Source organism: Vulpes lagopus, chromosome 7 (genome assembly GCF_018345385.1).
Source record: "Vulpes lagopus strain Blue_001 chromosome 7, ASM1834538v1, whole genome shotgun sequence".
NCBI lineage: Eukaryota > Metazoa > Chordata > Mammalia > Carnivora > Canidae > Vulpes > Vulpes lagopus.
In genome coordinates this window covers 53,103,162-53,125,398 of record NC_054830.1, presented here as the reverse complement: position 1 = coordinate 53,125,398, position 22,237 = coordinate 53,103,162, and the positions used below count along the sequence as shown (strand labels likewise).

Genomic DNA, 22,237 nt, shown 5'->3' with positions numbered 1-22,237 from the left:
TGTCACACTCGATGGCTGAGCCTAGTTAGAGCTTCTCTGCTATCCAGACAACTTTGCAGATGTAGAAGGGACAGGGCAATGCAGCATGATGATACTGTGCATTAAAAGTTGGAAGCTACTCTGGGTTTCTTTATGTCTTAAATAGACAAACAGGTCTTCTTGATCCAGGGATGCTTGTCAACATCCAACAGCCTTTGATACGTGAGGATGGAACAGTTCTCCTGGCCACGGATTCCAAGGTAATGTTCTCTACCAACACCATCTCTTCCACCTTTATGTTACAGTACAGACTGTTTCTCTAGATGTGTGCACCTACCTTCTTGGCTTTCTGAGAGTACCTTGAAAGCCTGGCCTTCTGCATCTCATTTTATTTCTTCTTATGCAGCCATCCTATGATTTGTTCTAGGGATATTGATGGCTTTTCAGAAACTCAGGGCTGGCTGGTTATAGTCATTATTACATGGCAGGATCTAGAGTTCAATCTAGTGAAAATTCAGTGGCTCTCATTTTGATAGTCACCCCTACCCCACCCAGTAAATCCATTGGCAAACTACCAGTGTGTTGAGGAAATGGCTGCTTACCCTCAAGACAGTCTTTTGCAGAAACCCTTCGTTCCTTTTTTTTTTTTTTTTTTTAATTGAAGTATGGTTGACACATAGTGTGACATTATCCACCCCGCCCTGTTCCTTTCTATCAGATGATCTGCAGAAGGAAGTCCAGTCAGGATTCTGACAATTGCAAAACTACTCAGAGCACATCAGCCATAGGGAATTTAACTTGTTGTGAACAAAGGTATTTGTCAATCCAGGAGAGAGAGAGCTGGCTAAGCCCTGTGAAGATAACTAAGGAGAGAAGGGTTTTATCCAGGCAAGGAAATTGATTATATTTCTCATCTTGTTCCTGATGTAACCCAATAATGGTGAAGTAGTAGTAAGCTATGGTCTGAAAGAAGCAACTTGGTAACCAAGTGCTGGCATAGCTACTGCTCTAAGAGCCAGAGCTGCACTATTTGCAGGCTTCCTTCCTGTCTTTTCACGTGCACATTGCTTTGCCCACTTGGTACATTAGGAACATCCTCTCTTGGGGAAAGAAAGGCAGCAGTGAGAGCTGTTGGCTGGCACCAAAAGTTGCCCTCCAACCTGTGGTCCTTACGCTGGCCTTGTGCTACCTGTCTGTGGGGCCTGGTGCTGTGTGCTATATGGGAATCATACCTGGCTTGCTGCTGTCACCCAGTAGACATTCCGGACAGCTTTGGAGGTGTAGTGGGGTGGAGAGAAACCAGAATCCTGAAACTAAGGCCCAAATAATCTGATAACCAAAGGATTTCACAGCAGCTGTTCTGTTGTGTCGGCCATGCAGACACTGTGAGAATAAGAACCAAGAGACTGCAGAGTCTGCTGGTCCTGGGTCTCGAGCCCAGCACTGCTCTTGGTAGCCGTGTGCCCTCTTTCCTGCATCTGTGCTTCCCTCAGCACCACCACATGGGGATGCTGGGGAACATGAGTAAGTCCCTGTTAGAAAACATGCAGCATACAGTGAACACTCAGTACAGGAGGAGTTAGTCATGGTCACTGGATGGAAGAGAAGGGACACAAAAACTGGGTAGTATTTAAGTAGCGAAGAGAAAGCTGCAGAGTCAGATCCGTGCTCCCACCCTGTTCCTTCCTCTGTGATGTGGAAGTGACCATACCCACCCCAGGAATTTTTCATGAAAAGCAGACTATAGACATAGACTTTACTTATTTATGAAAGAGAAGAAGGCTTCATGTAGGGAGCCCAATGTGGGACTCGATCCCAGGATTCCAGGATCACGCCTTGGGCCGAAGGCAGATGCTTAACCACTGAGCCACCCAGGCGTCACTGTAAACCTATTTTATTTTATTTTTTTTTTTTAATTTTTATTTATTTATGATAGTCACAGAGAGACAGACAGAGAGGCAGAGACACAGGCAGAGGGAGAAGCAGGCTCCATGCACTGGGAGCCTGACGTGGGATTCGATCCCGGGTCTCCAGGATCGCGCCCTGGGTCAAAGGCAGGCGCCAAACCGCTGCGCCACCCAGGGATCCCTGTAAACCTATTTTAAAATAAAATTCAAAACCATGTACTCTGGCTAAATACAGAGATCCCATGTCCCCTGTACCCAGTCACCCCCATCTGCTTACCCAGCAGGCCTGCAGCACAGTGTAAAAGGCCACGACCCCCGTGTGGTGCAGACAGGCTGGTCTTTTTCTTTTCTCACTTCCACTCTCGTTTTCTCATTCTCATCTCTCTGTCATGATGGCCTGCATCTTTCAGCAGTTGCAGGATACTCTGTTATGTAGTGGTTCTGTGATTTATGAAGCAGTGCTCTGCTTAGGATCTTTTCCACGATTCTAGTTTTTCACTTTTGTGATCCAGACACAACAGATATTTGTGTTTACCTGTCTTGGATTATTTGTTTGAGTATGTCTTTGGCTTTCTTCCCTTTTTTTAAAAGTTGAGATATAATTCACATACCAGAAAACCACTCTTTCAGTGTACAGCAGTGGTCTTAGTACATTTCCAAGGTTGTACAACCATCACCACTACCTGATTCCAGAACATTTCATCACCCCAAAAAGAAACCTTGCACCCATTAAGCAGTCACTTCTCCCTCCCCCTACTCCAGCCCCTGCCAGCTGCTACTCTACTTTATGACTGATTTTGTCAATTCTGGACATTTCTTATAAAGGGAATCATACAATCTGTGGCTTTTTGTGACTGGCTTCTTTCTCTTAACTAATGTTTTCGAGGTTCATCCAGTTGTGGCATGTGTCAGCACTTCATTCCTTTTTATTGCCAGAGACTAAGGCATCGAATGGCTGGACCACATTTTATTTATCGAGTTATCACCATATCACCAATGTAGTAATCTCCCTCGCCAACTTAAGTGAATTTGAGTTGTTTCTATTTTCTTTTTTTTTTTTTTAAGATTTTATTTATTCATGAGAGACAGAGAGAGGCAGAGACACAGGCAAAGGGAGAAGCAGGCTCCATGCAGGGAGCCTGACGTGGGACTTGATCTTGGGTCTCCAGGATCACACCCTAGGCCAAAGGCGATGCTAAACCGCTGAGCCACCCAGGCTGCCCGAGTTGTTTCTATTTTCTATTATTAATAGTCCTGCTATGAACATTTGGGTACCAATTTTTTTGTGGACATATGTTTCAGTTTCTCTTACATTATGTACCTAGGAGTGGAGTGACTGGTCATGTGGTAACTCTACGTTCAAACTTTTGAGGAGCTGCCAGACTTTTCCACCAGAGGCTGCACCATTTCACATCCCCACCTGCAGTGTGTGAGGGTCCAGTTTTTCCACATCCTCCCAACCCCTGTTACTATCTGTCTTTTTTATTATAACCATCCTGTTGGGTGTGAGGTGGTATCTCACTGTGGTTTTGATTTGCATTTCCAGTGATGTTGAACATCCTTCCATGTGCTTTTTGGCCACTTTTTTAAACTGACTTGTCTTTTTATTATTGAGCTGTAAGAGTTCTTTATCTAAAGAACTGGCTAAATATTCCTGCTACTAAGCCATTATTGAGATGTATGATTTGCAAATACTTCTTATTCTATGGGTTGTCATTTCACTTTCTTAATAGCCTTTTTTTTTTTTTTAAGATTTTATTTTTAAATCACCTCTCCACCCAGCATGGGGCTCAAAACCCCAAGATCGAGAGTCTCACATCCCACCAACTGAGCCACCATGAGCCAGCACAAGAGTTTAAATTTTGGTGGTGTCCAGTTTGTCTGCTTTTGTTCTGTTACCTTATTACATGTATATTTATATAACCACCACAATCAAGACCCAGAACTCCATCGCCAAAAAGATCTCCCTCCTGCTGCTCTATTGAGGTCATGCCCCATAGAAGCTGTTTTTAAACTAATTTTATACTGCCATTGGCCTGCGAGTCTTTCGGGTGTGTGTTTGTGTTCATTCGTAATGTTCTTATTTTTTGTTTAATAGGCTGAAACAAGCCAGGGAGCTCTGGGCACACTGGCCAATGTAGTAACGTCCCTCGCCAACTTAAGTGAATCCCTTAACAATGGTGATGCTTCGGAAATGCAGCCAGAGGACCAGTCTGCGAGTGAGATTACTCGGTACGATGCCATGAGCGCGGAGGCTCCCCCACTGATGTGCACACTCAGTTCCTGCTGTGTGGGGGCAGGTGTCAGCATTTTGACACCCACCCTGTATTTAATCAAGGCTTGTAAAATTGTCACAGTGTTCTTGCACATCTGTCGTCTTTCACATTTTAACTGTGGGAACATGGACCCTCTTATATTACATGATATTAAACAATCAAAACTGTTTTTCATTCCAAACAATGAAAAGGGAAATGGAGTGACTCAGTGGAAGCATGGAAAACCCTTCAGAAGACAGGTGTTACTTGTATCAGTCTTTGGTAATTTGGACTAATTATTAATAGTCCATCCCCTTTCCCACTTCTGTTTTAGCTTCTTTTTCTCATGTATGTTTTTTCCAGGTAGTCTAGAGCTTGAGTCCATCAGGGTGTCACTGAGAGACAGATTTAGCTGGTCCCAGATGTCCGTAACTGGCGGTAGAAGATGTTTCTTCTCCCACAGCCTGGCTCTTGTGTTTGCTTCTTCCCTATGGGACTGGCCACTCCCGCCCATCTTGCCAGGCTGGGCAGATGCACAGCTGGAGGCCACACGAATGCCCTGGTCCTCATGCTCTCTTGTGGTCTGATAGCAAAATTAAGGTCTAGATCTAATGGAAAGAGAATGGGATTCGAGTTGGGTGGAGTTCTGGTTCCACTGCATAGTGGGTGATTGGTCTTGGAAAAGTTTTTGAGCATCTCTAAGCCTCAGCTTTCATGTCTGTAAAATGGAGAGGATTCTACGTTGGAGAGTAGTTGTGAAAAATAGGAATTATGTGTGAAAATAAATAATATATAACTTAGTGCCCATGATGATGTGTTAACCATACACAGAAGCTCTGGTTGTCATGCCTTCCCCTAGCAGGTAGAATTTAATGATCTTTTCCCCATCACATTGTTTTTCTAGATTATGTCTCAACTAAAGTTCTCTTCCTCCTAAAAGCTGTGGATTCACAACTCTGCCTGCTTCATTTTTGCTCACAGGGCATTTGATACCTTAGCTAAAGCACTTAATACCACAGACAGCTCCTCCCCTCCAAGCCTGGCAGATGGAATAGACGCCAGTGGAGGAGGAGGCATTCACGTCATCAGCAGAGACCAGTCCACACCCATCATCGAGGTCGAAGGTCCCCTCCTCTCAGACACTCATGTCACATTTAAGGTGAGTGGGTTTAGGTAAACCGTATCCCTGGTCTGCAGTTTGAAACAAATCTTGCAGGGAGCTCATTTTCATGTTGTTGGCTTTTGACCTGGATCTTGTATTCCAGAACAGTATTCTCATTAGAAAGCATTGTCACTCATGTTTTGCTCACAGTGTTTTGGCTCTGAAGGTAACTTGTCCTGAAGCCAGTATGGCCTATCCTTGCCGGGATGGGCTGACATGGTGCTGCCCAGTGAGGGCTTTTAGTGGGCTCCTCTGCCTCTTCTGCTTTCTCGGGTGGCCTGGCTTCAGCATAGGCTCAGGCAGGTACCTTCGTGTGCTCCAGCAGGCAGCCAGCCAGCCCTCGTTCCTAAGCTTGGTCCTGACCACCTGTTTTCTCGAGCCACAGAAAATAGAGCTCCTATCTCCTTGAAGAAGGCTATTTGTCTGGCCCACAGCCTCCTTCACTGGCCTCACTTCCAGAGGGCACTCTCAGGGTCCCCAAAGCCCTCAGTTTCTAGGGCTACTGACTGTGTTGTGTCTTCCTGTTCCCCATGTGTTCTTTACTAGAGAGGCCTGACCAGTCACTTAGAAAGCCTGGGTTACCAGGCAAACACTGGTTACCAGTGCCAAGAATATAGGTCACCAGTGGGATTCCAGCATGAACGGCATTAATTCCCCTTCTGGACTTGGAGCTCTGGAGCCTAGAGCTCTGAACATTCTGATGGTGGCATCTCATCCTCCCACCACATCGGCTTCTCCTCATCTCTCACTCACTATTACCCCGAGGCCACCAACCAAATGCCTCTTAACTATGAAGTTGACACCTGTTCCTGATTTCATTTAGATTTTAACCTGTGGCTCAAAATGGAATTGTCTTAGAACAAATACCAATTTAGTTGAGGCATGAGTTGAAAAGTATGTCTTTATATAAGTGAGCTGGGAGGTCGCCATCATCGACCACATTCCACAGGCCATCAGACCCTAGTTTACCTGGCAAGAGACCATGGGGAGTTGGTGCCAGCCCCCCGCTGCAGAAGACACAGGCTTCATAAGGATAGGTCTGCACAGGAGCTTCATCAGGGATCATCACAATTCAGTCTTTCACAGTTGTTGAGACATGACCGCAGTTCATGTTGACAGAGCCATGCCCTGTCTCTCCGTCACCTCCTGTGCTGTGTGCCTCCTCTTCTCCAGCTCACCATGCCCAGCCCAATGCCAGAGTACCTCAATGTGCACTACATCTGTGAGTCAGCATCCCGCCTGCTTTTCCTCTCCATGCACTGGGCCAGGTCAATCCCAGCCTTTCAGGCACTTGGGTAAGTGACCTTTTTCTCTGCGTGTATCCTTTGGCAAGAGCCTTCCCCTCATTAGGAATGGCCTGGAAGATACCTGAGTGCCCTTCTAGTTTATTCTAGTTTATTCCAGTGATCCTGATTTTCTTAGTAAATATACCCAGTGGACTACTAGCAGAGGACCGTGGTTGCCAGTGCTTTGATGCTCCTCAAATTTTTATCAGTCATTCTCCATAGGCTGAGGACTTGGTGATAAGAGCCAGGGATGGAGTGGAATAGAACACAGTAGTCAAGTAGAGAGACAAGTACAGAGAGGTCACATCTGGGGGCTTCTCAGATAAGGTCTTACAGTTTGCAGTGCGTCAACCACACTGTCTTGAGCATAACTCCTTCAGGGCAGGGCTACATGCTGCCTTGGCTGGCCCCTCCCTCCGTGCTCCAGGGCTAGCTCGTCCTAAGGTTTGCCAGCCCTTGGTTCTCGAGCGTAGGTGCAGGTGTATCTCCCATGCCCTTTAGAGTCCACACTCCGCTCCTAGAGCTCAAGTCACTATGTCGCCTTGACAGCCACGCCAGGGCCACTGAGGATTTAGGAGGCTGTAGGAGGTGACACTTTAGTCACAGTCATTTAGATTTCTCATTACCAAAGTCTTAAGTGTCTTTGTTTAGAGCACAGTATATTCTCAGAGGGTCTTTAGTGAAGAGCTTCACAGACAGTAGTGTTTTTGAAGGATGATCCCAGACATACCGTAGACCTTCAAGAAATACCTGTTGGAAATACCTGTTGGATACCTGGTTTGAGGTGCACTGGGGCCTGGGGAGTGTCAGCAGGCAGGCACCCACACCCCCCACCCTCTGTTCCCCCAGGCAGGACTGCAACACCAGCCTGGTGCGGGCCTGCTGGAATGAGCTCTTCACTCTGGGCCTGGCCCAGTGTGCCCAGGTCATGAGCCTCTCTACCATCCTGGCGGCCATTGTCAACCACCTACAGAACAGCATCCAGGAAGGTAGGCCTGTGGGGAAGGGAGGGGAGAGGAGGGGTGTGTGCTCAGTTCAGGCTGGCGCCTGTGTCCCACAGCTCCCACAGGCTGAGGACACTCTTAACTCCTAAATCGTATGAGACCAGTGAGAACGTTTCAGTTTCCTGCCTCACTGTCTTCTTTTCATATAAGGAGTATGAAAGAGGAGGGAAAAAAAGATAATTGAAAAAGTTGCCAACTTCCTGATACATACTTAGTGATGTTTTCAGAACAATCAATATAGTCTATACTTTCATCTTGATGGACAGGTATAAATGGAAAAAAACTAGTTTTTCACTTGCATGGGTATAAGAAAAACCCAGGTCTTTCCCTCTTGTGTTTCTCTTCTCTGCATGTGTCCCTTACTACTCATTCAGTGCGTCTGACACTTGTGGTCACCAAGGGGGTGTGATGCACAACAGGCAATTCCCTGAGTCAGTTAGGACCCTGTCAGACATAGTGTCACATCCCACAGGTTAAAGGGTCAGTCCCACAAGACCCTCCCCCACAACACCATGTGCAAGTCCAGGCTATCCCCTGTGCTTCTGACCAACTTGCTGTAGACTGGACGTTGCAGTAAACCTTAGCTTGGACTAATTCACTAGTGCGGTTGACAACTCAAGGATAAAAGAGGCAGATGAATAGCCAGGTGAAGAGAGATACAGGATGAGGTCTAGGAGAGCCTCAAACACAGGAACTCCTGTCCCTGTGGATCTGGGGGGTGCTTAGCCCTTCCAGTGTGCATCCGTTCACTAACCTGAAAGCTCTCTGAACTCCATACATTGAGATTATATAAATACTTCCTCATGTAAGCATGAGCAGTTACTGACTCCGTTTCTAGCCCTTCTTCCCTCTCTAAAGGATGAAGGGTGGGGGTGGGAATTCCAAGCTTGTGAGCACACGTTAGTCTTTCCAGGGGACATTAGGGGTCCCACCCAAAGTCACATCAATGGAACAAAAAATGCTCTTAGTGCTCTTAACATGTAAGAATTTACAAGGGCTTCAAGAGCTCTGTGACAGGAACCAGGGGGCAGAGACCTACGTATGTATTTTCTGTCCTCACAACGGTTACCCTTTCCCATGTAATAGATTCTCACAACCCTAGAGAGACTGTTACTGCAGTAAGGTCCCTGCCCTAGCAAGAAGAGCTGGGCACAAACCCAGGTCACGCAGACCCCTGGTCCAGGATACCGTTGCTTCGCCCTTTGTCTTCATGAATTAACTAGTGACTCTCTTCTAGAAAGATTTGTGGCAGCCATCTAACATTTGGTGGTCCATTCCCAGCTATGTCAGGATCAGGAGACTGCATCTCTCCACATGGTTTACATATAGTGCACCAAAGACACTGTCTTAAGGGAGCATGCCTGGGACTCAGGACTAATACAGAAAATCTGCAGTTGACGCTGAATTGCAGTTGAGCTGCACTTTTAAGTAGGCATTCAAGATGTTTGATTATCTAGGGATTGAGTGACCTAGTCACACCTTTGTTTCTCTAATTGCGCCTTTAAACCCTGTAACATTTTGTTGCATTTAAGTTAGATATGTTCACAAATGAAGATTAGTTATCTTTATTTATTTATTTTGAGAGAGAGAGAGAGAGAGAAGAATCTCAAGCAGGCTCCACGCTGGGCTCAATCTCATGACCCTTGAAGTCCTGACCTGAGCTGAAATCAAGAATTGGATGCTTAACCAACTGAGGCACCCAGGTGCCCTTTAATTATCCTTTAACTGAGTGTGATAATACTTTCAGCAAATATTGTCAGGAAGATTAAATCAGATAACATAGAAAATTGTTTTCACAACTAAAAAATGTCAGCATTTAATGGACAGGCCCATAAACCTTTATTAAATGCCTGCAGAGACTTAGAGAACCTGGGCGCTGGTAAGAACTGACTTGTGGGTCTTAAGCACAGAATAAAAGGAATTCCCAGATTGTATCTATAGACCCTACCCAAGATGAGGCCCGGGAGACTCAAAGGTCCAGGGCTTTGTTCCTGAGACATAACATACAGCAGAGTGGCATTTGGGTATCTTGTCACTTCACCTTCACCTGGAAAATGGGGCTCGTAACCATCTTAAAGTAACAGTTTTTCCATTAAAAAATGAAAGTTTCTCTTTCAACCTGTGTTGCCTCAAAGAAGCTTGTGTTACTATTCTTACCAGCCTTTCTCAGAGCATCTGTGATGTTGCTTTCTAGATAAACTTTCTGGAGACCGGATAAAGCAAGTTATGGAGCACATCTGGAAGCTTCAGGAGTTCTGTAACAGTATGGCCAAGCTGGATATAGACGGCTATGAGTATGCATACCTTAAAGCTATAGTTCTCTTTAGCCCCGGTAAGATATGTGGTGGTGACTCACAACAGTTTGCCGCCTGTGTCTACTGATATTTCTAAACATGAACGTATTGTCAAGTTGTCAGCTGTGTAGAAAGAGCCCTGCCAGATTGTATGTGACCGAATGTTCTCCTACTAGGTGTGCTTTGCTAGCTAACATAAACATAGACAGTCTTTTAAATTGTTGCCTTCACGGTCTCAAAGACTGATGACATGGTGCCTGGTGACTTCGTATGTTGAATAGGTTTATTCTATTCTAATTTAAATATTAAATATTTAAATATTTAATAGAATATTAAATATTCTAATTTAAATATTCTAATTTAAACCATTGGCCAAATAAGACTTTGGCATACAGCATGAAGTATACTACCATCCAACGTCCTTTTTTTGTTTTGTTTTCATTTCTTTTGCTTTCCCTTTTGCCAGTGTCAGATGGTGTTAGCATAGGTCCTCCAGCACAGAGGAAAAGTGCACGAGTTTACCTGTCCTTGTGGGGCAGCAGCTAGAGAAGAGGCAGCAGGACTGTCCGGCTGGCCATGCAGCCCCCCGTCAGCTGTTCTCTCTCAGCCTCCAGAGAGCTCACTTAGGCTGCCTGTTGTCCTGACCTCCATAGTTTACCCTCCCTTCCTCCCCAGGGATCCCCTGATGAACTAATAAAAGCAGCTAATAAAAATGGGAGAGATGATGTGATTAAATACATAGAAAGTAAATGATCATTTCTAATCTCGGGATAGTTCCAAAATTTCTGTTTTCTAGAATGGTAGGTGTCCAGATCCACGCCAAATGGGGCTGCTGAGGCTGCTGTGACCACTCAGGAGCCCCACCCGGTCCTGGGAACCTTCAGGCCTTAGCAGAATGCACAGAGCAGAAGCCCGTATTTTAGGAGTAATAGCCACCCTAGAGCCCCATTCAGGGCTCAGTCTGTATCGTACTTGAGAAATTGGTCAGAGGCTTATCGTAAAATCAGTACTTGGGAAGTCTGCAAGTGAGGCTTTCCCAACACACAGGGCAATTTGGGGGTGCTTTTCTCTTTTCAGATCATCCAGGTTTGACCAGCACAAGCCAGATTGAAAAATTCCAAGAAAAGGCACAGATGGAATTGCAGGACTATGTTCAGAAAACCTACTCAGAAGACACCTACCGGTGAGGCACACAGATACACGCTCTGGCTGTGGGGCATGAAGGAGTGCGGCTGGATGTGCAGTCGCAGATAGAAATGTCAGCCTTCCTGCCTCTGGCAGCCTGCTAGAGCCTCCTTCTGATCACACTCTAATGCCTGCATTGTGTGGATGGTAGCAGTGTGGAAAGTGCTAGGTGGGAGAGTCAGGAATCCTGGGTAATTCCAGTGTTGCTGGGTAAACTGCGACCGAGACCTTGGGGTGCTCTTCTGTAACACGATGGGGCCTGATCGCTGCTCTGGGGCTAACGTTGTATACAGAGGGGCAATTCTCGTGGGGCCTCCCCTCGTCCAGAAGAGCAGCTCTGGCCTTCTGGCCTACATCCACTAAAGAGGTAGAGCTAGCATACGTGATAGAAGAGTATTCATTGACAGAAACCAAACCTGACCTCTACAGAGGAGTGAGTGGGTTACAGAAAATAGTAAGTTTGCTCTCAGATAAACTGATTTTCTTTAAATCCCTTTATGTGGGACTTTAGAGGCTGGCTGAGGTTTCTCTCAGCAGAGATATAAACAGTACAAGTTAATTTGTATTACTTATAACGGTTGGGCAGCAAATACATGTATTTGTGTCTATATGAGCCTTTCTCATCCAAATCTGGACAGGAAGGTGGTTCTCAAATAGGACAGACTGCCTGGCAGGCTTTCCAGCCAAGGAGTGGAGGAGCTCTCTGATCATGACCGCTTCAACCCACTAGAAGCTACATGAATTACTAAAGTCATGTCAGGCAAAATATTTCCTTCCCTGCCCTGCCCCCTTAAACACTTGAGCAAAACTGACCAAGAAGATACATGGCAGCACTTTCCTCAATTTGTGTCACCTTCACAGACAGTCTGTAGGTGCCCCATGGAATGAAAATGCCCCAGGCCCCAGGAGGACCATTTCTGTGGTGGGACGAGCACGGGGAAGGGAGGCATCCTGTGGCTGCCCCTGCTGGCAGAGAACCTCCTGTGCTTTAGACACAACCCCATGGCCCAGACACACCTTTTGCCAAAGCAGGATCCACTTTCTCCTGGAATTTCTAAAAACCTCACCATGAATCTTAAGTAATTCCATTCTCAGGACATAGGGAATGGGACTGCCAATAATGCAGCCACACCCAGAGTTCATACATCCAGCTTGCGGGCAAGCTGTCACCTAAGGAAGCCATGGGCCTACTCGCACCCAGTGCCCATGGTCAGAAGAGCCTGGAAATGCTCCTCTGGGGGCTGCTGGCAGAGCCACAGCACACTAGCATCATCTTGACTACAGCAACTCTCTGGCCTTTGAAAGTAGGTGTTTCTGAAAAAATGCAGTCAGGGACCCAGGGATAGAGGGGGCGGCCAGCCAAGCAATTTGGGGCCAAAAATGAGAGAAGAGAGGCTTTCTTATGAGACTTAGAAACTCACTCAAAGACAGTTCCCCATAAAAAGCCCTAGGATGGCTGTCCTCTGTTTCTGCATTCATTATCTTACTCTTTCCCATCTTTATGCCTTTTCTCATAGTATTTGCTCCTCCTGGGACACCTTCCCATCCCTCCCCATTGTTCATATCTCTGCTGGGAGAAACCTCAGCCAGCCTCTAAATCTAAAGGCCAGCTGACCTGGGACTGCCACTGCCCCACTCCACCCCCCAGAAGTCCTCCCTGATTTACCTGCTGGCATCCCAAGACCCTTCAGCCTGCCCGCCCCCTCGTGGTCTGTGGTGGTGTCCCATTACACCTTTGTGTGTCCTTGCAAGACTCATGGTGGCTGGGCAAATGGATGATGGTACTGGAATGCTGCTTGCATAATATATATCCTCTTTTTAAAAATAACAATGTTCACTGTAGAAGAAAATTAGAACATTCTGGAAAGTAAAATGAAAACTTTTAAGCCCCTATAAATACCTGTTCATAGATACCTGTTAATGTTTTATGCATTTCCTTCCAGAAATTTTTTTATATTGTGTAATTGGAATCATAAAATACAAAGTAAGGTTTTGTAACCCTTTTTTCATTCAATGTTCAACTGAGCATACTTCATTTTCTGTGGCTAAGGAGATGCTGTAATTTCTTTAACACTTTCCTACTGATGAAAATGTAGGTTGTTTCCAGATGGGGCTGGCACCGCAGTGAGCATCCTTGCACACGTGGCTCTGCAGTGGCTATGGAATGGCCAGTCACATGCTTCAAGTACAGTGTCAGTGGCCTACCAGGACAATGTCACAGTGTGCCCACCCAGGGTGTTTTCAAAATGAAGACAATTTTTTTGCTTTATTTTTGATTTTTTAATTATAATGCTGTACAAACACTATGAATTAGGGTAATACAGAAGAAGTTTTAATAAATAAAAGCACTCTAAGTCCCCAAATCCAGAGGACAACCATTCTCGTTTTGAACATCCTTCCGAATACTTTGCTTGTCACACAAATAAATGTACACAAATGAGGCTGTGCTGTACTTGCTGTTTTCCATTCTGCTTTTATTCAGCTGTACATCATGGACTTTTTTCCTTAACTGAAAAGAGATCTTTTTTTATACTTTTTAGTGGGTATATAGTGATATTTTATATGGAGACACACCATACTTTATTTCTTTTTTGGTGGGGGTGGGAAAAACATTGAAGGAAACGTGTACAAACATCTTTGTTCTTAGGTTTTTGTTGTGTGTGTATTTTTTTTCCCCCTCATGGTAAATTCCTACAAGAGAAACTCTTGAAATCTGAAATCCAGGGGATAGATCATAGGTCTGTTTGGTTTAATTCCAAGCAGTGCAGTCAGAGTCCTGGGAGCCTGCCCTGGGAGAAGTCTTGAAGGGCAGTGAATCCCCTTTCTCTAAGGACCCTCCCTTTTACAGATTGGCCCGGATTCTCGTTCGCCTGCCGGCACTCAGGCTGATGAGCTCCAACATAACAGAAGAACTTTTTTTTACTGGTCTCATTGGCAATGTGTCGATAGACAGCATAATCCCCTACATCCTCAAGATGGAGACAGCAGAGTATAACGGCCAAATCACCGGAGCCAGTCTATAGTGCGCACCACACACCTGCCGAGAAGCAAAAGGATCCTCCCAGGACCGCTCAGATACAGAGAAAAAGTAGTGGTATTTTGGTATGTGCAAATATTTCCAGTATGTTAGCCATTTCCTACCTGGTTTCTTCTTATCTGTTAATCCCAAACAATAGCAACTAAAAGACTAGTAGGATCCTTTCCTGCCATAAGAAATGTTTTAATGCCTTTTGATGAAGCAGATTTTGGAACAATCTTTTAACCCAATTTGTAAAATTTAGAAATTCTCAAAGGGCAAAAAACAGAGTTTTATAATGTCAGAGACTAGTATTAAACAAAACTAAAAGAACCTAAGAGAACAGTATGTGTGTATATATATTAAAAATGTCCTTGGAATTAATAGCTACTAATTACCAGGGTAATAATATTAGCACTTTCTAAGCACTTCTTATCAATGCGTAATGTTAGCAACATCTTGCCTATGGGCAGGACAAATGGAAAACTGTATATGTCTTTTGCTGAAATGCTAATAATTTCTGTGAAAACGCACTAGGGTACAGGAGACAATCATTTATGTTTAAGAAAAGATGGCATCATTCCTAATTGTATGCACACATTGGTGGTGTTGAACTAAATTCCGATGAGCGAATGAAAATGTGGCTCATGTGTATCATGCAGTAAGTGGGAGTGTGGAAGCACAGTTGGTGGTGACCTAAACCGGAAGCTTCCTCAGCTATTGAGCTGATGATGCTTGTCAGGCTCGCTGAGCTCTGGTTCTAGTCTGTGACTGGCCTCTGCAGACTCCCCCAAACCTGGGGCTCTCTTCTCGTGACTGGTTCTCAGAATTGGATTGCAGCCAGTCAGACCTTAACTGCCACTTCCTGTGGCAACCGAAAACGTCCCCACATCACCTCCACCCCTCACGGCAGACAGAGCCTCTGACTAAACAGTGCAAGGTGGGCATTTTGAACCCGATAGCAATTCCGGAATGCAGTCTGGGGCAGTTGCTTGTTCAGTTGGAGGAATACAAAGGTTCCCTTCTCAGGGGTTCCCATTCCGAACGTCCCTTAGAGAAGGGCCTGTATTCCTGCGGTTCACTTGAGCCTGGAGGTGATTCAGGGTGGGGAGTGGGGAGGGGTACAGGATTTTGCTGCCTGGCAGGGTGGCGGCGGTGGCCGTATGGCTGGATGGAGGGTTTCTCTGTTGACCTCAAGTGTAAGGGTTTTCCAAAGTGTCTCCATACTCCGCATTTCTGGTGGCAAGTCTTTGAATAGTACTGGTACACCATGCACTTTGATTTCCCCAGGTGTGTGCCAGCAAGGAACCTGGGAGCATTTTAGGTGATAGATGCAGAAGCAGGCCACCTGCTCCTTAAGAAAAAAAAAAATGAAAAAAAAAAAACCTTAACTCCCCAGTTACCTTCTTTCTCTTAATCTAAAGCGACCATCGTTACAAGAACAGAAGGCAGTCATAAGGAAGTTCTGTCTAGAGAAGAGCACCATAAATTCCTAAGGGTGTAAGCAGCAGGCATTTCCTGCTTGAGTGAAGTGGCCTGTCCAAGACCAGGTCAGGAACTCTTGGTTTCCTCGGTGCAAACCCAGATTAAGGGAACATGGCTCGAGTTAATTTTGCATCTCCCAGACCTTCTCATCAGATGGCACCCACAGAGACCCTGGTGCACTTGCCCTGCTCACAGGCACCCCCCCTGGTCTGGCCCAGGCCCTTGTCAGGGCCCTGTAGGTAGCCAGCCGGCCCCTGGCTTATGACAGAACAGACTGCTCTGTGCTGAAGTGTCAACAGCACTTGGTGAAAGTCGTTAGTGGGAATTAAGCAGGGACAGTATCTCCAGCTTCTAAATTCCTGTTTGGATTTAAGCATATTATTTATAGTCCATGTCTTGGAAGCAAATTTTGGACACAATAGGGGTGCCCGTTATAAAATGATGGAAAGAATTTAATTTTGCCAGCTTAAATTTTTGGTTTTCTGACTTCAAAGTGATTTAAATTTCAAAATTAAGAGAGGAGAAAAAAAAAGCCAAGACAACAGAGTTAGGGCAGGTCTGTTTCATTTCTGCTCATGAAGGATTTTAGCAGGAGGTAGTTTTAACTGTGTTTATGCATCTTACATAGCAAGTTGCCTCTTTCCTGTTCTTTTTATTTTTTTTAATGTAAGCATGTCTGTAGATCACATAGCAGGTCCCTGGGGATACATGCTATGTCGTATCTCCCAGATCTGGGTGTTGCAGGAAAGGCCCAGCCCTCATTCCTGGGGGTGGCCCTGAGAGTGGTGTGTCCATTCAGCTGGTAGACTCAAGGTGGCCTTTCAGGTATGGGGACAGCTAAGCCAAGACCTCAACTGGGGTCCCAACAACACTGCTAAAGGGTTTTGGGGTAGAGGTGATAACCAGCAAGAACACTCAACATTCTGGCGAGTGAGTGCTGCATTCTGGCAGGACAGCCCCAGAGAAAAATCGATTTAGCTTGGAGGGTCATTGATTCTGACCCATTCGTTCCCCTTGCGTCCCTTCACTGGTGGTGGCTGATTGCAGCAGACCTTTTGGGGCCTTAAACACTCATTAGTTTCCCAGATCCTCTCGGCCTTACTCTGAAGTAACCTCTTCCCTAAGGATCATGTTCACACAAGCTGATTTCTTGCTGCCCCAAAGCATTTCACACCTCTGACAGCAGCTCCATCCATCCTGTCTTGTCACATTGGTTAAGAGAAGCCCAAAGTCAAGAATTGAATTGAACGGGATCCCAGGCAGATCCTGAGGTTCAGCTTTCACAAGGCTTTTACCCCTTAGTAGTAGTTCTTAGGAGTCTAGATTTGGTTAAGTAAGGCCAGCCTTCTTCCCATGGAGTGTGAGTGAAGTGAGCCCAGAGCGGATTCTTCATCACAGCCTGCACACACGCCCCTTCTGCTAGCCTGGCCCTTCCCCCTTGTCGGGGGAAGTCCGCTGGCTAAAGGGAGAGCAGTACACACCACTGCTGCTCGATGGCGTGGGCTCTTCCAGAGGGGTCTCAGATAATGTTAGGTATTAAAATTATGGAGGTCATTACATAGAATTGTAAAACCGGACAGGAAGAGACTTAGAAAAAGTCCAAATTACGCAAGCCAATGATACTTCCCAGGTATTCCACCCTTCTGATTTGAGATTTGTATGTGTGTCTCTTGGGGGGTTACTGTTATTTATTATCTAATTTCTGCCATGAAGCTGGGGTTGGGGTTCTTTTGTTGTTTGGGGTTTTATATTTAATTTCAGGTGTAGTCACTTGTAGAGGTTATGTAAATGCCCTCAGGGGGATCATTTTCTGGCTTGTCAGTATTAAATGTGAACTCTGTTCTGAGGCAGTTGCCACCAGCTGTGGTGAGAGCAATGGGCGCACCTTCTCTTGGGCTCCCAGATAAGTGGCTGCATACTTGCTGGAGCACATGGTTGCAGCCACAGTACATACTTAGCAGCTTTGCTTGTTCTGGGGATAGCCGGGGCAGGGAGCTAAGAATTAGAAGGGCTATATCTAGTGCTTTTAATCTGGGGTGGGACCCACATCCTAATCCTTTGGGGGAGTTTCCAGTAGAGCAGTCTTGCCCCAGCCTGCCCTCTGCCTGCCAAGCAAGCAGCCCTTTGCAGTGGGTTCAGATTCCAGGACGTGATCAAATCACAGTCCAGAGCTTGTTGCCCACTTGTCCGCGGAAGGGGCCTCATGTGCAGGGGTAGCTGTAGATAACATTTCAACCCTTCTCAAAGTCTAGGCCATGAAAAGTGTCATCTTCAGACGTTTGCTTTTCTCCCAGCTGCGATGGGGTAGGGGGGGTAGTGCCCTTTAGATCCTGGAAAGGTCGGAGCAGGCAGGGCAGATGCCCACATACTCCTTTGTCCCATTTCCAGTCTCTAGATTGTACGGCTCTTTGAAATGTCTTAACTTTGATGTAAATTTGTAAAGCCAAGCCCTAATCGAGATAGAAAGGGTTTGGGTCTTTTGTACACGGGGTTCTGGACATCCTCACGTGTGCCTCCCGCCAGTGCACACTTGGCGTGTCCAGCCCTGGGGTCCCTTCAGCGGCATTGTGCGTGTACAGATTTATAGGCTTGTATGACTGAATGAATGTACATGTGTTTATATCCTATATATGTACAGTGTATATAGTGTGTGTATGTGTACATAGATGTATATTATGTATACAGACATGTAGCCATGTATCCAAAGTTTCCTTATGTTTTAAAGAGAGTCTATGATAGAGTCGCTAAAGTAAATCTATACGGATGTTCCAAGGTCCCTCAGCAGGATGGATTTGCCATTTTGACTCCAATTTCCCTTGGGTGCGCCTGGCTGGGAAAGGCCACCGAGGCAGAACCTCCACTCTGTGCCAGGGCAGGTGCTGGACAGCAGAGGCCCGGACAGGAGGACGTTGCTGTGTATTCTCTGGGTTCGGACCATGGCCCGAAAGCTAGAGGACCACTTATCCTAATGTCGAAAACTGGGTGGGGATCTTTAGCCGGCTGCCACGTGCCTGGTTGGCCTAACTGGAAGGAACGAGGTGCTTGGAGCGGTCCGCCTTCCCAGGCCCGCGCTGTCACGTGGTCCGGAGGTTCGGCGGGGGCTGTGCTGGGGCCCCGACTCGCAGGTCTACGCTCGCTCTGGACTTAGCAAAGGCGGGCGCTGCCCTGTGACTCAACAGATTCCCATCTCTAATGCGAGTTGAAAAAAGCCTACCAAGTAGTCTTTTAAAATAAGCATGAATATGGTAACTTTTGGCGTAGAAGTTACAAATTTTAAATTACTTCTCTAACTGTAGCATGTGAATAAAACCCACTAATGTAAATTCTTTCTGTAAAATGATTTAAAATTTTCAGATAAAAATGACATTTTAATATGGCTATTTGTGCCCTTAAAGCTACAGATGCCAAATTGTCCTTGTCCAGATCTATCCTGGTTGATTTTCCCCCGTAATTGGGCTTTAAACAGAGGCATGGCCCTCGGGAACCAGGGCCCAGCGTAGCTGCTTCCAGACCTGGTGAGCGGGGCCCGCTGAAGGGAGTCCCTGGACAGCTGCAAAAACTCACATAATCCACAGCTTTTCTGGTTTCAGTTTTTGGTTGTTTTTTAAATAAGCTACTGAAATGTTTGAAAACACTTCATTGAGATCATAGTACTCAGTGCCTTTTGTGAGACGGTGGGTCACTTAGCCTTCAGCTTCCTCTCTATTGGATGAAAAAAGAAAAATGCTCCTGCTACTTCCCTGGCCTCATCCAACAGTGTGCATTTGACCCTTGCCCCTGTCCTCGCCTGTCACGACAATCACACTATTATTGAAGGTGGCTTTCCAGTTAAAATATAAGAGGAAGCCTGACAGTCTCTAAATGAATCTTCAAAATAAAAATTCTCATTTGGTGGGGGAGTGGGGGATCTTAACAGCAATCTAAGAATAATTAAACTTTGAATTAAAAACAGTTAGGGGTGGGGAATGCCTGAGATATATCTAAGGCCCAGCTATACCTTCAGTTCAGAAGCCAAATATTCTGGTATCTCAATATTTATACATACAGCATAGAAAAAAATGCTATAAACATTGGGAAAAAATGTTCAGCGACATTTACCAACTGACAGACTATGATAAAGCTTAATATTTGGATAACATTTGAAAGTAGTAGACTTTATGTTACAAATGGCTTGTCTTAGGAACATATACTCAATTACCATTTTAACGACCAGAGCATCCATGGACTCAGATGCTGCCGCCACATACAACTCAAGTGCTGGAATATTTTTCTACAGTCTCCGTTCTCCCCATTCTCTTGTAAACCAGTGTTCAACTAGTTTTATAACTGAAAAGCTGCACATTTTTCATAGTACATAGTTTTTACCTGCAGTTTGGACCTCTCTGTTAAAATTTAGCTGCATTTCCAGCCCTTTTAAAAGACATGTTAAAGGAAAATTCGGGTGTTAGATTTTCGTGGGACCGTTTCTGTAACTTCTGCCCTTCACGATATAGAAAAATACTGTTTATGCCATTACATTTTAATTCCAGGTTTAAAACCTGTGGAAAGCTGTAGCTTAAAATCAGCTTTGTTTATGTGATGGCATTTAAAAAATAGCATGTTCTTTTTAAACTGAATTTTATAATCAATGTCTTCAGTCTTGAAGAAGAATTTGCATTGTTGTGTTTGTATATAGAGTATTGCAGTGCATGAATTAGCTTTATGCATTTTATTAAATGCTGTTTCAATGTGGCATTATTGTTGTGGCTTAATACTACTACCTAAATGAGGTTTATACTATTAAAAAAGTGAGTTAAAGACTAATGTGCATCTTCTCATTTCTTCTAATAATAATACCAGTAATGCCTGACCCCCAGGGGCGCCACACTGGCTCAGCCCAGGTAGACGGTGAGGAAGCACCCTTGGGGTCAGAGGCCACGTTGCTGGCCCGGTCGGATTGTAAACCCCATTTGTGGGAAAGGTGTAGCCTTTTCCAGGGGCACCACCCTTTGGTGTGGAGGTCAGAAAGCCAGGCAGCTGGTTCTGGAGCAGAGCACCCCCGGGTTGCCAGACCACACAGATGCTCAGAGCCAGGCCGCAGGGCAGCAGATGCCGCCCATAAGCGTAAGGACGATCCAGAATGAAAGGGTTCTTAAAGCTGCAGCAGTTGGAAAGAACGTCAGGTGACCGCTCATTTACTGCTGAGGATTCGGAGGTCCAAAGTCAGATTCTTGGCAGAACCCAAAGGCACCAGATAGGTTTGTGGGTTTTTTTAAGATTTATTTATTCATGAAGGACACAGGCAGAGGGAGAAGCAGACTCCCTGCGGGGAGCCCGATGCAGGACTCGATCCCAGGACCCCGGGATCACAACCTGAGTCGAAGGCAGACGCCCAATCACTGAGCCACCCAAGGGTCCCTTTTCCTTCATTTACATAAATTTTAAACCCATCCTAGAAGACAGTGACTTCAAGAGACAACAGTGCCCCCTAGTGGTGTTTATTTCAAGTCTGCAAACAAACCCCCCCCCCCCCCCCCCCATCAGGCACTAGACGCTTCTCTCTACAGGACTCACTCTTGCTTCCTGCTCAGCAACCTTTCTGAACACCCTGTGGGCTCTCGCAGGAAGGGCACTTCCCGGGCACTGGCCCACCTGCCGTGCAGACAGACCAAAGGAGGAACTCTCCGCAAGGCCCTGGCAACTGGGCAGGCGACAGCTGCAGTCAGCTGGGTGGGATTACTAGAAAGACAGGAAGGGTTTGAATGGAGGGTGCCCCGTGGTGCGGACCTGCCATCAGACACCACCCTAGTGAGCCTGCAGCCATCCCGGAACCCTGCCCGCCACCCCACCCAGCCCCACCAGCCATCCCCCTGAGCCCCAGGCTGGCACAAAATCACAGTAAACCACAACCTGGGCATCAAGTGTAAGAGGAGCCCGATCCCTCCCAACATAATGGGCTGATCCCCAACATTTCTCTAAAACCTGCTGGTTCCGCACCACTTCCCATGCAGGCTACCTCCCGGCTCCCCTGGCTCCTGCCGGCCACAAGTGGCCAGCTGCCGTGTCCCAGGGCAGTCTCCGTGTCCGCCTCAACAGCTCCCGGGCCCAGCCGGACCTTCACTTCTGACCAGCTAAGCCTTGAGGTAACCAGCATCACTCAGTGACAGTATGGTCCGTGTCCCGTGAGGAAAGAATGAGGCGGACGCCCGGTAAGCCATCACCTGTCTTCCAAACCTTACAAAGTAAGGCCTGAATGAGCAGGAGGGCAGACCTAGGCAGCCTCCAACACCAGCCTGCAAAGCAGAGCCCCAAAGTCTCGGCCAGCCAGCACCCTCTGTCTTCCCCACCCCCGCAGGCTGCAAACCCACCTGTGAATGGGCCCCGCAGCCGCCTCCCCACCTGTGCCTGTCACCAGGGCCCCCAGCACCGCTGGCACTGCTGGCACGCCTGCAGCCAGGCCTCTCGGAGGAAAGTTGGCTGGCTTCAGCGTAAATGGGGAGCACTCGCAGAGGCTTACCCTGGGATTTCTGAAAAAGCCCATGGAGCCCGAGTGGAGGTGGCTGGCACACTGCCAACCATGTAGCTCCAGTCAGGTCCTAGCAGGCCAAGCATAGCGGCTCCAGACTCTCCTGAGCAGGGCCTGGAAGAAGAATCAAAGCCAACGGAGACCAGGAAAGGGCGGCAG

General features: G+C 46.4%; 1 protein-coding gene across 6 annotated transcripts in view; it reads left to right on the top strand.

Annotated features, from left to right (window-relative positions):
• Positions 1 to 20,365, top strand: part of NR2C2 (nuclear receptor subfamily 2 group C member 2) — a 100,157-nt gene extending 79,792 nt beyond the window's left edge. For all 6 annotated transcript variants that reach the window (XM_041762273.1, XM_041762278.1, XM_041762279.1 and 3 more), the window contains 8 exons: positions 146 to 239; positions 3,985 to 4,118; positions 5,123 to 5,300; positions 6,477 to 6,598; positions 7,439 to 7,578; positions 9,788 to 9,925; positions 10,965 to 11,070; positions 13,921 to 20,365. In XM_041762273.1, the coding sequence (XP_041618207.1) occupies positions 146 to 239; positions 3,985 to 4,118; positions 5,123 to 5,300; positions 6,477 to 6,598; positions 7,439 to 7,578; positions 9,788 to 9,925; positions 10,965 to 11,070; positions 13,921 to 14,095 (1,087 nt within the window). In that variant the 3' untranslated portion in view covers positions 14,096 to 20,365. The remainder of the gene's footprint in view (positions 1 to 145; positions 240 to 3,984; positions 4,119 to 5,122; positions 5,301 to 6,476; positions 6,599 to 7,438; positions 7,579 to 9,787; positions 9,926 to 10,964; positions 11,071 to 13,920) is intronic.
• The last annotated feature ends 1,872 nt before the right edge of the window (positions 20,366 to 22,237 follow it).